The sequence below is a fragment of the Labeo rohita genome, chromosome 7 (genome assembly GCF_022985175.1).
Source record: "Labeo rohita strain BAU-BD-2019 chromosome 7, IGBB_LRoh.1.0, whole genome shotgun sequence".
NCBI classification, from domain to species: domain Eukaryota; kingdom Metazoa; phylum Chordata; class Actinopteri; order Cypriniformes; family Cyprinidae; genus Labeo; species Labeo rohita.
The window spans coordinates 6,147,482-6,161,370 of NC_066875.1; the positions used below are offsets into that span (position 1 = coordinate 6,147,482).

At 43.2% G+C, this 13,889-nt stretch overlaps 1 protein-coding gene across 2 annotated transcripts in view; it reads left to right on the top strand.

The window, feature by feature from the left end:
- Positions 1-13,889, top strand: part of zfhx3b (zinc finger homeobox 3b) — a 365,216-nt gene that overhangs the window by 261,407 nt on the left and 89,920 nt on the right. For both annotated transcript variants that reach the window (XM_051115453.1, XM_051115452.1), the window contains one exon: positions 8,982-12,060. In XM_051115453.1, coding sequence (XP_050971410.1) covers positions 9,018-12,060 — 3,043 coding nt within the window. In that variant the 5' untranslated portion in view covers positions 8,982-9,017. The remainder of the gene's footprint in view (positions 1-8,981; positions 12,061-13,889) is intronic.

A 13,889-nucleotide genomic window follows, 5' to 3' on the forward strand; every position in this document is an offset into this window, starting at 1 on the left:
ACATACCACAAAACGATACACTTAGATAATGAAAGTTGTTACTGATCGAACCATCTGCAGGTGGATTGGCACGGTGTAGTTTAGAAAATAATAGTGTGAACATTAACAATTTGGTTTTTGTGCGTAAAATGAAGCTTTCAATATCATTACAGCTGTCAGCTCCCCTTTTGTTTATGCTTCTGCTGAAAATGAGCCTGCTAAGCTTCCGTAGCAGCCGGGAAAAATAGACTGTTAGTGAGTGAGAGCATGGGTACCTAATTGGAGATGTATTCTGCTGTTGTTCGAGACTAGCTGGGTTTTAAGAGTCAGTGCCATCAGTAGGAATCGCTTTAATTCGCCCCGGCAGTCCCTCAAACTCCCACCTGTAGGTTATGCTATGAGAGCAGCCTGAAGGAAAAAAAGAAAGAACACATTATTCCTTGTACTTTATTAACACTCCATAATTCTTTAAAGGGGCTCCGGCTTTGCTTCCGGGGGAAAGAAAGCCATCCTCCCTTGAGGTTTATTGCTTAAAGCAAGCACGGCTCTTTCCCAGGATAAGAGATTTAACTAAGCAGAGAGGAATTTGGGCCAGAACTCATAAAAGAAGTATTTGTGTACCAGAGAAAAAGTTCGTACTTTCTTTCCAAATCTTTGTCATTAATGACTTTAGCAAATGTGAAGTGGAGAGTGAATGGAGATGCAGCGTAGGGTCTTCAAAGAAAGCCTCTAATTATTTATCCAGGATATCCCGCTGAAGAATTAGAGTGAAGAAATCACTTCCACAGAATGGTTTCACTGGGACGCCCTTTAATCCCCCTTGTTTGTGCGAGCGTGCTTGCCTTTGCGCCGGTATTAGATCCTCGGTCGCTATTTGAATACCCACGGCCGGGCCAGGACGTGTAAGAGATTGCGTCTTCTCCTCCCCGTTACTGCTTTTCTGACTCCTGAACCCAGAACAGCTGTCGCCCTCTTTGCTCAAGTTTCCTCCGTAGTCTGCCCTCCCATGCCATCCAGAGGGATCGTATGGCACTCCTCGGGTTTAAACGTTTAACAAAACACCAGGCCTCGCCGTGACTCCTCTGCCTGGCAGCCTCGAAACCTCTCGGTGTTTCGATGCCACCTTTGCTAGCCTGTAACTTTTAGTGCCCTGGCATGCAAGTTATTGGACCGTTTGTGAGTTTTACACTTGTTGACACGGAGCGTTAAGCCCAAGAGTGAGCCTGCCTCTTCTTGCGTTATGATTCCCGTCACTTTCAGGACACCCGATAGCTTGGATTTGTTTCAACAGAGCACTAAAAGGGTGTCTGCGCCTTTAAGAATGCCCTACTTGGGTTATTTGGCTAATTCCAGGTGCTGTCTCTCCCGTCGCTCTGTTTTACCAGGTGCAGGACTGGGTCATTACTGAGGTATTTGTTTTCCAGATTAGTTAAAAAGGCCTTGGATTAGAGGCGGGTTATCCAAGCTCTATTCAGCCTGGCTGATGCTGATTCCTGAGTTGAAGCTCAGGTGCTCAACACGTAGTTGAAGAGCATATTGTGGCACTACTCGCCAATAATCCTTCATGACTTCCCCGCTGGGTGGAAAAATACAACTCGGAGGCCCTGGAAATCAAATCCAGTGTCCCAGTGCTAGGTGCAGCCGAAGTCCCTCTCTCAAGCATTTACATAGAGCTTCAGCGATTATGATAATGAACAGTTTTATCATCGGCCTTACAATCAATAATGCGGCTTTTTAAGGTTTAATATTTCAATGGTATTGATCATCTTAACAACCGTGTTTGCGGTCGACTTGCCTTAACTGCAGCCTCAGTGAGAGGAGAGATGAAACAGTGAGGGTATGTATGAAGGGGGGGAGATGTTTGGACACCAGGAAGTTGAGGAGGAAGCGATTGAGGGAGGGGGGCGAGGGAGTGGGCTCACTCATAGGGCCAAACTCCTCATAGCAGATGAACTGTAATATTTCTTATATGTATAATAAATCAGTGGTGTCATGAGGGAGTCGGGGGGAAGCATAAGGGATGGTGGTCTCATTATTTAGATGTTGACAGAGCTCAATCTCTCTATCTGACCCAGTCAACCATCCGCTTTTGCACAAGACAGATAAGCATGGTGCTTGAAGAAACTCGGTAGTTTGCATATTTCTCTGCTAACCTTCCATGCTTGCTTTTATGTTTTCTCTATCTGTCTGTCTCTCTCGTTCTGTCTCACTCCCTCACGAGAGAGGAGAGAGCCGCTTCCTTGAGCTATTAATAGAGGAGATTTGATAATTAATGAAAATGAAAGCCTTTGGGCCTGGCTGCCTTTGACACACACACATACACACATGCGCACACACACACGTGTTTACCTAGCTATCTAAATGGGGATTTATCCTTGACTTCTATGGTTTTTACATTACTCATCTCTTACTAATCTAGGGTTAAATATAGTATTAAACCACTATATACTAACCCAGTCCAATTACAAATAAAATAAAATAAACTCGTATTTTGCTTTAAGGTTTTTAGATGGCTTTGTTTATCCTAAAATTCTAATTATTTTAGTGCTGTAAAACAATTAATCGTGATTAATTGCATCCAAAATAAGTTTTTGTTTACATAATGTGTGTGCTGTGTATACTTAAATACATATGTATATATAAATACAGATGCATGCATGTATATATTTAAGAAAAATATGCTGTGTATATATATAAATTGATATATAAAATAAATTATATGAATATAAAAATATACATGTAAATGTTTTCAAAATATATACTGTATGTGTGTATATTTATATTTATTTTGGATGCGATTTAATCGTGATTAATCGTTTGACGACACTAAAATGTATATATATTTAGTATATACTATGTTTTTTAACCTTAAATTTACAATTTAATTAATTTTATTTTGAATGATTTTATATACAGTATTTGCACATGCGTGTTTTTGTGTTTTCATAGATTTAGTTAGCCAATATTTTTCGCAAAATTTGTTAGTCACACATAGTAACACATAACCACGTAACCTTTTATAGGAGATGGAAAATCGGATATTCTTATGGTTTGTGGGTTATTGTTGTCAGACCAACTCTCGCTCTACCTTTGAACATGCAGTGTTCAAGTCAGAGTGCTTTGTTCTATTTTTTTTCCAAAACTCATCTGTTGGGTTCGCAGTGAACACGTCTTAAACACCTTCAGTATGCATGAGGAGAAAACATCCTGTAATTAATTGTTTGTTCGAATTGATCTGGTTCGCAAATGCAAAGTGTACAGGCAGGCACATGAAGACACAACATTCTTCACGAGAGGTAAACAGGCAAATGCACTGTCTCTCTCTCTCTCTTTCTCTCTCTTTCTTTTTCTGAGAAGTAAGTAGGCTCTCTCCACTCCTCCCTCCTGTGTTGTGGAGCATGCTGTGCGCACTCAATGTGCCTGGGGGTGAATGGAGGGCTTTTTGCAGCACGAACATGATCACCCATCTCTGATTATACATCAATACCTTTATCCCTGGGATAATTTATGCACTTACAAAACACAAAGCTTTATCTGAACCAACCACTGGGGAAGGTGGAGGCAAATAATGTGCTATTACTTTACTGTAAGATTTGTTAAGAAAAGAGAGAAAAAAGACAGCATGCAGGGGCCAAAATAAGAACTATTTTACTGTTCTAGAAATGACAGCTTCCCCTTATTTCGTCTTAGATTATTGATATTTTTGGTTCACATTTTGTTGGTATATTTATAATTTGATAAATATTCATACACTATAATATACCTGTAATGGAATAAAGTCGTGTTGGATTTTCTAGTGGAAAAAAAGCTTCTTTAAAGCTTTGCATACGATGTCGAGAAGAAACGAGTGGCTGTTGGGCAAATGGAAGCGCTTACCAAAAACAACAGTGAGCAGAGAATCTCCAACAGTATGCATTTTTAATAGGGGAATGTGGATACGTTGAGTGTGGTATTAGCTCTGTGGCTGCGAGTGGGCTGGTGTGAAGCTCATTTGTACTCGCGGCCCCGTTCCTCCGCCAGCCCCCCATGCTGCCTGCTAATTGGCAGGAGACTGGGAGCTTCCTGCTGCGTGTTCGCCACTTTCCCCTCGCTCTACCACCCCACCAGCTCTTTTTTGCCAGCTTTCCCCTCCGAACTGAGTAATTAACCCACAGCTAATTAACCACTTCTAATTACACCGAGGAGCCTGTTTCTTTCGCACTCACCAAAAGTGATGAGACACTTTGCCAGCGCGGGGATTCCCCTTCAGCTGCCTTTGAACCCGCTCCAGATTTCGCCGGCTAAATAAATGGCGCTAAAAGCAGCCCGACGTTGCATCACACGCTTTGTCAGGAAAACATTTTCATGCTCCCTTTGTTTTGCTACATTGATTGCGTTTACAGATCTTATGCTGTTACCCGAGAGCGAAAATTATCACCAAGATTCAGTTTCAGCCCCTAGAACAGAGAACGCTATTGATACCTCAGAATCAATTCGTTTGTGTTCAGGCCAGAGACCAATTAGTAACAGATGAGTTTGCAGATGTTTACTGTTACATAAAGTCACAGAGGAGTACCTCCCATTTCCACAACAAACATAATCTATTAGCTAGTGCCAGCGTGCAGGTAGAGCGCTAGGGCCTCCGCTCGCTAATGGCTGTGGCTCTGGGAGAGATGCATGCTGGGAGCCGGCGTTTAGTCCCATTTTCGGCGCTGTGCTGGCAGCGGAGCTGTGCGCAGTAGCAGCAGATAGCTGTGCTCTCTCATCCCTTACCCACAGCCACGCTGCACTGATCTCTCTTTCTCTCTCTCTATCGCTTTTCCTCCCTCTCTCCACAGCCTCAGTCTCATCACAGCCGCTGCTATTTCTGTTGCACAGACTGATAGCTTGAACTAAAGATCATTGATTTTACGGGAAGCAGTGTTTACAGCCAGAGTGCCATCGACCTGAGGTGACTTTTTGCCTTCTGACACAGCAACTCCTTTTGAAGTGTCGCTGTGTCTACATTAAATGTTCAGGACGAGGAAAAAGGAGGTGGAGGAATTTTTCAGTCCTCTCTGTTTACCTTTGCTCGCTAATAAAGCTGAAATTGAATAAATGCTGCTGACTCAAAATGCCCAGCGTGGAACTTCTGCAGAAGTGCTTTTGAATTATATAAGAGTCATGATATTCTGTCACCGATGTCATTAATCATTTAGCAAATGAGTTATTTTTATATAGTAATGATAATAATAAGTAATTTTTATGTATGTATGTATGTATGTATTTATTTATTTATTTAAGTGTCTATAGAAGTTACTCATTCTTTTTTGGTACATTGTTTGGTTTTTATCAACATTTTTATATTTTATATATATATATATATATATATATATATATATATTATATTATATTATATTATATTATATTATATTACATTATATTGTATTTAGGGCTGGCAAATGATTAATTGCGATTAATCGCATACAAAATAAGTTTAAGTTTGCCCAATAAATGTGTGTGTACCGTGTGTAATTATTATGTATATATGAATACACACAAATTAATGTATATATTTAAGAGAAATATGTTATGTTCAAAATATTTTTATTTATATATAATTATATAAAAATATAAAAAATTATAATAAATACAAACAGTTGTAAATATTTCTTAAATATATACATGAATGTGCTTGTACATAATTTATACACACATATATTAGGCAAACTTTTATTTTGTATGCGATTAATCGCGATTAATCGTTAGCCAGCCCTAATTATATTATATTATATTATATTATATTACATTGTATGTGTTTTGCATATGTACTCAGCTCATATTTAAGTTGTAGTTTGTTTTATTTTTAAATAAGCAAAAAAAACTCAAGCATTTTAGCATTAAGATTGATAATGCAGTAGTTGGGTGAACAGTTTCTCTACATATGTTTGTGATTCAATTGGCCATACTTCAAAGATGAAGCCTTCTCACCTAGCTTCAATGAATGCATCCCCTTGTGCAGTATCAGGAGGCCGTCCCTGCTTTATCAATAGGAACCTTCCCTTCCCACATCTTCCTGTAACTTGCCTAGCATTTATGCCATTGATTTTTCAATAAGCGCCCTAACCCTGTAGTGGCCAGCCTGTGTGATGGCTAGATCTGGCGGGAGATGGGAAAAGAAAAGCAGGGCCTGCTGCAGACCACAGGGAGGTGATGATGAAGCCTTTTTCTTCCTCTGATAGTCGCTGGAAGGATGCGTTTTTTTAGGTTTTGAGGGGTGCTGGGGGTGGGGCGTGGGGGTCAGGCCGCACCCCGTTGCGGTTCTCAGCTGGGGCCGAGCAGGAGTTAATTCCCCAGGAGAGGGTAGGGAGCGCTGGGCCCCTGGAGGCTTGGCCTCTGGGCAGGTGATTGTGCGTGCTTATAATCAGACGGGTCCTTAGCCTTTAATTCCCTCCTTGCTCAGCCAGTAAATCCCACCAAATGAAAAGGCCCATAAATAAAAACTTATCTCATTTTCTATCCCCTCTAAATGACATCCAGACCCAGCTTCTGACAGTGTTCATTATGTACTGCCCTTTTTTTAATCGTTAAAAACCTTATCTACTTTGTTTGGCAGGTTAAGAGGGAATGTTTTCTATTCTGCTTAATTTGAGTTGAGATGAGTCCCTGTAAGAAACACTTGAATTCCTGCCTCACAGCTTCATAGTGTGGATTGTTTATAGAAGATGAGGCCTTGATGACAGATCAGTGTGGGACATAAAGGAAACAATGATCTTTTATACATGTTTAACTAGCCAGAGGCTCTTGTAAACAGAGGGAGAAATGCCTAATATGCATTTTCTGTATGAGCCTTCATTAGTGTAGGAGAGAGATTAAAGATTCCCTTCTTTAAACAGGTGTCGCTTTGGAAGCAGACCTTGAGCGGACAAACTACATTATATCTGCCCGCCCATCTGCGACTGGCAGACTCCAGACAATCCTATTGCACATCAGTAACCACTGCAGGTTATTGAATTAGACCATCTCCATTTTAAAGGGCAATCCTGTTTTCTGTAAGCAGCAGACGCGCCCAGACGGCTTGGGCCGCCACTCTCTAGCACTGTTTAATTCTTTAGAGGAAGCCATCTCATTTGCTTTAAATGAAAAGCGTATTGTGGCAGATTTTCAGGAATGACCATTTGTGATTGCCTGAGTCATAATCTTTAAGCTGTTTATGTTTAACAATTTAAGTAGTTCTCTACTCCGTCTATTACATGCAATCCCACATGCCACAGCAGCACTGAGGGGAGCATAATAGGAATGAACAGGTTACTGGAATGTTATTTTGGACTTCTGTCAATTGTTGTGCAGCACTTAATTCATTTGTGTTGGTATGATTGCGAAGCACTTTAACCATTTACAACTCTCAGTGTACTTGATCTTCATGATTTAATAGTCAACAGTAAGCTCATTATTTATTGGGTGTCTGTTTAATTAGATGTGGTACACATTATTAGTACAGTAATTCTGGAGTTAATTTTGTAGAGATGTAAGTAGAATTATACTAAACCAACACAACTTAACAAATTAGCAAAATACACAATAGCAGTAAAACATACAAAAAAAACCATGGGGGAAAAAAAAACCATGGTCATTGATTGACATGGGTGGGGGAGGGAGTGGGTGGCTTTGTGGGTTGGACTTGAGGGGTGTCAAATTTTCATCAGACATTCATGAAGAGGGAGTCAAACATTATCAATCTCCCCAGCCAAACACTCTCATGTTAATACATTTGGTGGGGGTGGGGCTGCAGACACAGTGTCTGATCACTGCTGAAATTTGCATCCCTAAGTAAATAAGTAAATAAATCAAGTAGAGGCAGTGAATGTGCTAATCAGGCAGGACGCAGTGGTTAGCGTGCTGCCGGGAAACTTTGCTCATGTAATATTCAGCAATGGAGGGTGAAAGGGCAGGCCAGAGTTATTGGTTTCAGTCCGGTTGCCCCCTTTAATCAATGCTGCCTGCATCCCTTTATTAAAATTATTAGCTCAGCAGTATCTCGCTATCATTTTATCTCCTTTATCGCCTGCTTGAAATTGTGGCCTGCTCATGGCTTTTTCGTTGCTCGGGGCAGCACTCCCCTTTAGAAAGTTCGGCTCTCATTTATTATTTCAGAGGCAGAAGAGTGTTTAAAACCAGGCTACGCGTTCAGGTTATTGGATGCTAGATCTACACACAGCATTTGGAGTATCAATATTGCTGTTGTATTTTAAGTTTTAAAAAAATGATTATAAACAAATTTTTCTTTCCGTGTTGTGTGTATTTGTATGCATAAATATAAATGATTGCTGTAAAAAGCATGCACGCATCCGCTTATGGGAATGATCTATTCGTGCAGTGTGTTCTGTGTGTGGGATCTCTCTATAATGGAAGTCCTAGAAAAGCATTGCTAATATATTTTTGTAACCTTCAGTTCTTTCTTTGGGTGTGAGATGGATCGTGTGCTGATGGCGGGTTTCACTGTGTCTAATTAGCAGCACAATAGAGCTTTTTTATCCATTAAGTTATTCTGTTACTGTGTTTCTCAGACTCAACGTTAATTAAAAAAAAAAATGTATGCAGGATTTGGAACATAGCAGACTCCGGGTGTTGTGTGGAAGGTCTAGATAAAAGATGGTAACTGGCTGATATGACAGGATGAGGCATCTGAGCTGCCTTATTAGTGCTTGTCTGAGGTATTGTGTTTAAGTACCTAATCTAACCTAATGAGCACTCTGTCATTTTCCACCATTATATCTCACACTTTTGTTTCTCATCTAATCTACTATACATTAAGCTGCTCCCCACTCACTATACATGTACATAGCCTCACCATTTATCAAGATGCTTTGTATGTCTGGTTGAATGTTCAGCATCGCAAGACCGAAAACACGCATGAATAGAAACAATGAAAAGGAAGCGTTAAAGATGTCTATTATGTACTTTTTCTTTTTTTTACATTTGCTGAGACATTATACATTTCAAGCAGTAGTTTAAACCTGTCTCTCTCTCTTTTTTCTCATCAGGCCTGGATGCGATGAACGCCTCATGTAGGCATCAGCATGGAAAGCTGTGAGTCTCCCGTGATTTCTGGGACAGACGATGGGCTTGGCTCCTCCGCCACCTCCCAACAGCAGCACCATCCACAACCCTGGAACGATCACCCTAACGCACAGGTCCCACCTTGCAACCAGCCCCCTTCCTTGGAGCCCCTGTCTCTCTCTGCACCCCACTCAGCCCAGCTCCAGAATCCCAGCACACCCTGCGAGGCTCTAAGAGAACAGCAGCAGCAAACACTGTCGCAGGCTCCCAGCGATAATTCCACTACCAGACGGCTGCACCCCAAAAGAGAGGGGTTAGAGGAGGAGGAGCAGGAGGGAGTGAGTTGTGGAGAAGAGGACGAAGACTTGGAAGAATTGGATGAAATGGAGATTGACAGCTGTTTCCCTAGTCTCCAGCCCTTCCCTGGTGTACCTATGGTGCCAAGTGGAGGGGGCATGCCCATGCTCATGCGGCAACAGCCCTCCCATCGGAGGGGAGCCACAGAGAGTGGGAGCGAAGAAGGAGAGGAAGAGGAGGAAGAGGAGAGTAGTGATGTGGAAAACCTGGCTGGAGAGATAGTCTACCAGCCTGATGGCTCTGCCTACATTGTGGAGAGTCTCAGCCAGCTGATCCAAAGCGATGGGAGTGTGGAACCAGGTCTGCTCCCCTCAAACTCTCTCCCCAGTGGGGGAAAACCAGGGGAACCTGCGGGGACCTCTTCTTCGGTGTACCCACAGATCATTAACACGTTTCATATAGCCTCATCTTTTGGAAAATGGTTCGGCTCCTCAGACCAAGGTTTCCCCAATACCTCAACCCTGGCAGGCCTCAGTCCTGTCCTGCACAGTTTCCGCGTCTTTGATGTGCGGCACAAAAGCAACAAGGATTACCTGAACAGCGACGGGTCTGCCAAGAAGTCCTGCGTATCCAAAGATGTTCCCAACAACGTGGATTTCTCCAAATTTGATGGCCTGGCCCTTTATGGCAAAGGCAAGCCCATCCTCATGTGTTTCCTCTGCAAGTTGTCTTTCGGCTACGCACGCTCCTTCGTCACTCATGCAGTCCATGACCATCGCATGACCCTGTGTGAGGACGAGCGCAGGCTCTTAGGCCACAAGCACGCGTCGGCGATTATACAGGGCATCGGGAAAGACAAAGAACCACTCATTAGCTTCCTAGAACCAAAAAATAAAAACTCTCCTCCACCGCCTACCCTGGTACCCATGAACTCAGGCCAGAGCTTCTACGGCACGTTCAGCGGGGTTCATTTAGAAGGGGGCAGCAGTAGTGAGGGAGGTGAGAGCCTCCTCAACAAAGACTCTGACTCGGGTCTCCAGCAACAAGCCCTCCTCGCGTTGGGGGGTCTTGGCAGCCCTAAACCCTCCCTTACCTCAACCCCAGGCCCAGCCAAAGACTCCAACACTCTGTCCAAGCAGGGTAGGAGAACAGAGGGGTCTGTGGGGAAAGAGGGGACTCATAGAGGGGAGGATGGGGATGCAGAAACCTGTGAAAGAAAGGCTCTCCTTCACGGTGAGGAGATGGCCTCAGACGAAGAGGATGAGCTTCTTTTAGATGAAGAGGACGAAGAGGTAGAGGACGAAGGCACTGCGGTGGCCTGTAGTGGAAGTAGCAGCAGCGGTGGCGGATTTGAACCGGCTGTCTCAAACCAAAGCATCTCCAAATCTCCTTTATTAATGCCTAGTAGCGCTCTCCAGCCTTCTGCTTGTCTCTCTGCAGCCAGCCCCGCACTCAGCAGCAAAGCCTCTGCTTCCATGTCCTCCTCTTCTATCAGAGGGTCAGAGGACGGGATGGCTGCAGACGGTGGAGGGAGAACTTTAGATCTCTCTCTGAGCTTTAACTGCCAGGGGTCTACGGTCCCCGCGGCAATGGCGGCAGCCGCCGGCAGAGGGGGCGAAGAGGATGGGGCCGCATGTTCCTCGGCGAGCACGTCCTCCCCTCTTGCGTCCAGTGCTGCTGCTGAGGAAAGTGCCAATCGAGATAGTGCCACAGCTCCTGAACCAAATGAATGCCCAGCAGAGGGAGATGAGGACAACGGTGCCCTCCTCCTCCACCACCACCACCTTCACCACCATCACCACCACCCGCACCCTTCGCCTAATGCTCACACGCACCTCCATCACACAGCTGCTTGTGACATGTCAGGAATGAGTGAATGCACCCAGAACCATGGGGCTGGGGGCAGTGGAGGGAGTGGGGTGGAGTGCCCCAAGTGCGATACTGTCCTAGGCTCCTCCCGCTCACTGGGTGGCCATATGACCATGATGCACTCGCGGAATTCGTGCAAGACACTGAAGTGTCCCAAGTGCAACTGGCACTACAAATACCAGCAGACCTTGGAGGCCCACATGAAGGAGAAGCACCCTGACTCTGGAAGCTCCTGTGTGTACTGCAGCAGTGGACAGAGTCACCCTCGCCTTGCCCGTGGGGAGAGCTACACTTGTGGCTACAAGCCCTTCCGCTGTGAGGTCTGCAACTATTCCACTACCACCAAAGGCAACCTAAGCATTCATATGCAGTCTGACAAGCATCTTAACAACATGCAGACTTTACAAAATGGGGGAACTATTCCAACCGCTGGTGAACAGGTGTTTGGGCATGCGCCTGTGGTGCCTGTTTCTTCTGCTACCCAGGCCAGCAGCCATCATCCTAGTCACCACCATCATCCAGCCCAGTCCTCCACCCACATGGCAGGGCCCTGTGGTGCCCCTTCACCTACCAAGCCAAAAAGCAAGCCCACCTGGCGGTGTGAGGTGTGCGACTATGAGACCAATGTAGCACGGAACCTGCGCATCCACATGACGAGCGAGAAACACATGCACAACATGATGCTGCTTCAGCAGAACATGACCCAAATGCAGCATGGCCGGCTTGGTCTAGGCGCCATGCCTTCACCCTCAGAAGCTGAGCTGTACCAATACTACTTGACCCAAAACATGAGCCTGCCGCCGGGCCTTAAGATGGACCCATCTGGAGCTGATGCCCAGTTCTTGCTTGGAGGTTTTCATCTGGACCCCAACATGGCAGCTCTGGCCCCAGCACTAGGTGAGTTACAGGAAACCTATATTGCAGGGTTTTGAGCATTGTCTCTGTGTTTAACTATTTATTTGTATAAGTCTTTCTTATCTTATATAGGTGATAGCCTTTTTTAAATTCTTTGTAATATATCTATTTTCCCCCTGCATGTAGGGTTTGTAAACTCACTCTTGCTACATTATTATCTCCACCCATACTAACACATGGCTACAAACACTTTATTTCCCCATGCTGACAGCTCTGTCTGTGCCTGTAGCCTTCAGGCACGCCTTCCGTATTTAACATGCACTCACTCTTTTAAACAACTTTTAAAAAGCTGTGTAAAGGAGAGAGAAATAAAGAATAGGCTGAAATGTATTTGAAGGGAAGCGAGTGTCAAAATGCAAAGATATAAGGGCCACTTAGCTAAGTGTGTGTAGAAAAAAAAATGTGTTTAGGTGGGGGTGGGGGGGGTCATCGTGCTTTATGAAAGGTGCACTCTTCAGTCTTGAATTGGCAGGTATTTAACCTTATTTATAGAATAATGGGGGGGAGGGGGGAAATCTGTGGCTAAATGTTCAGTATGTCACTTTCTTAAAATATGGACATGATTCTTTAATGGAGACATCAGGCTTGGTTTTAATGCCTGAAACAAGAAAAATAATTTGTTTATGTGTGTTTGGGTAAAGGCTGACACATAAAAAAAAAATAAGCATAGCTGGTACATTAGATTTATGAGAATGTGGTTTTAGCGTATGCAAGTAGTGCTTACTAGTCTTACAGATTTCAGCTTCCACAACTCAGACACAGGCACACAGAAAAAAAGAGGCAGCGAGCGAGTGGGAAAGACAGGCACACACATCTTCTTAACACTCAAGCTTCGGTTTATTTTTCGCATCCTCTATGTGTCATTCTATCTGGGTCACTTTGGCTGGGAAATTCCCCCTTTTGCTGCCCCTGTGTTTCTCGTGAAAGATAGTGTGACGGAGTAGGCTGGGGCCAGGGGAGTGTTCCACATGGCCCTGTCTTCTAGGCTCATACTAAACATCACTGTTTTCATGTCAATACTACGCAACTACCACTGCATACCGGCTTGTCCTTTTTTCCTGCTTTTGTAATTGCAACTATATACTTTACCATAGTCAAAAAAGGAAGGAAAAGGGGCCTAGCAAGGGTAATTCAGCAGCACAGTAGAGAATTTGGCATGCCAGCTACAAGCCCACATTTTGCACAGACTTGTTTCAAACTGTTGCCAGTTCAAAGAGACAAACAGGAATTGATTGCTGTGACTAATTTTTTTTTCCCTCCCTTCTAGTCATTTGGTTGGTTTTCCGGTGAAGAAATGTTTAATAAACATATTACAAGGAAGAAATGACAGAACATAAGACTTATAAAGAACAGTGGTGTCATTATACTAACAATCTTTCTGGTCATCATAATATAAATACTTTATTTTTTATTCATTATTACTCTTATTTTAAATCCTTACAGTTTAATGCTTTCAGTGTTTTTTATATAAACATCTTTCCTGCTCTTCTTCAACACTGATATCAACTGACACAAGCAAAATATTTTCTTACAAGACATGCTTAAGAGGTTATAAATACTAAACATAACTGACAGAATTACAAGTATTTACATGAAAGGTTTATGAAAAGAAAAGAAAATATCTTTGTTAATTGATGCACATTGTAAAAGTACTAAAAAGGCGATGTTTAACAAACCTCAAAAGACAAGGGCAATAAAAAAAACTGCTAAAAAAGAGAGAGAGAGAGAGAGAGAGAGAGAGAGAGAGAGAGATTTTTTAAAAGAACAAGATTAACAAAATAAGAGAAAGCATTATAAATAGAAATAGTTTT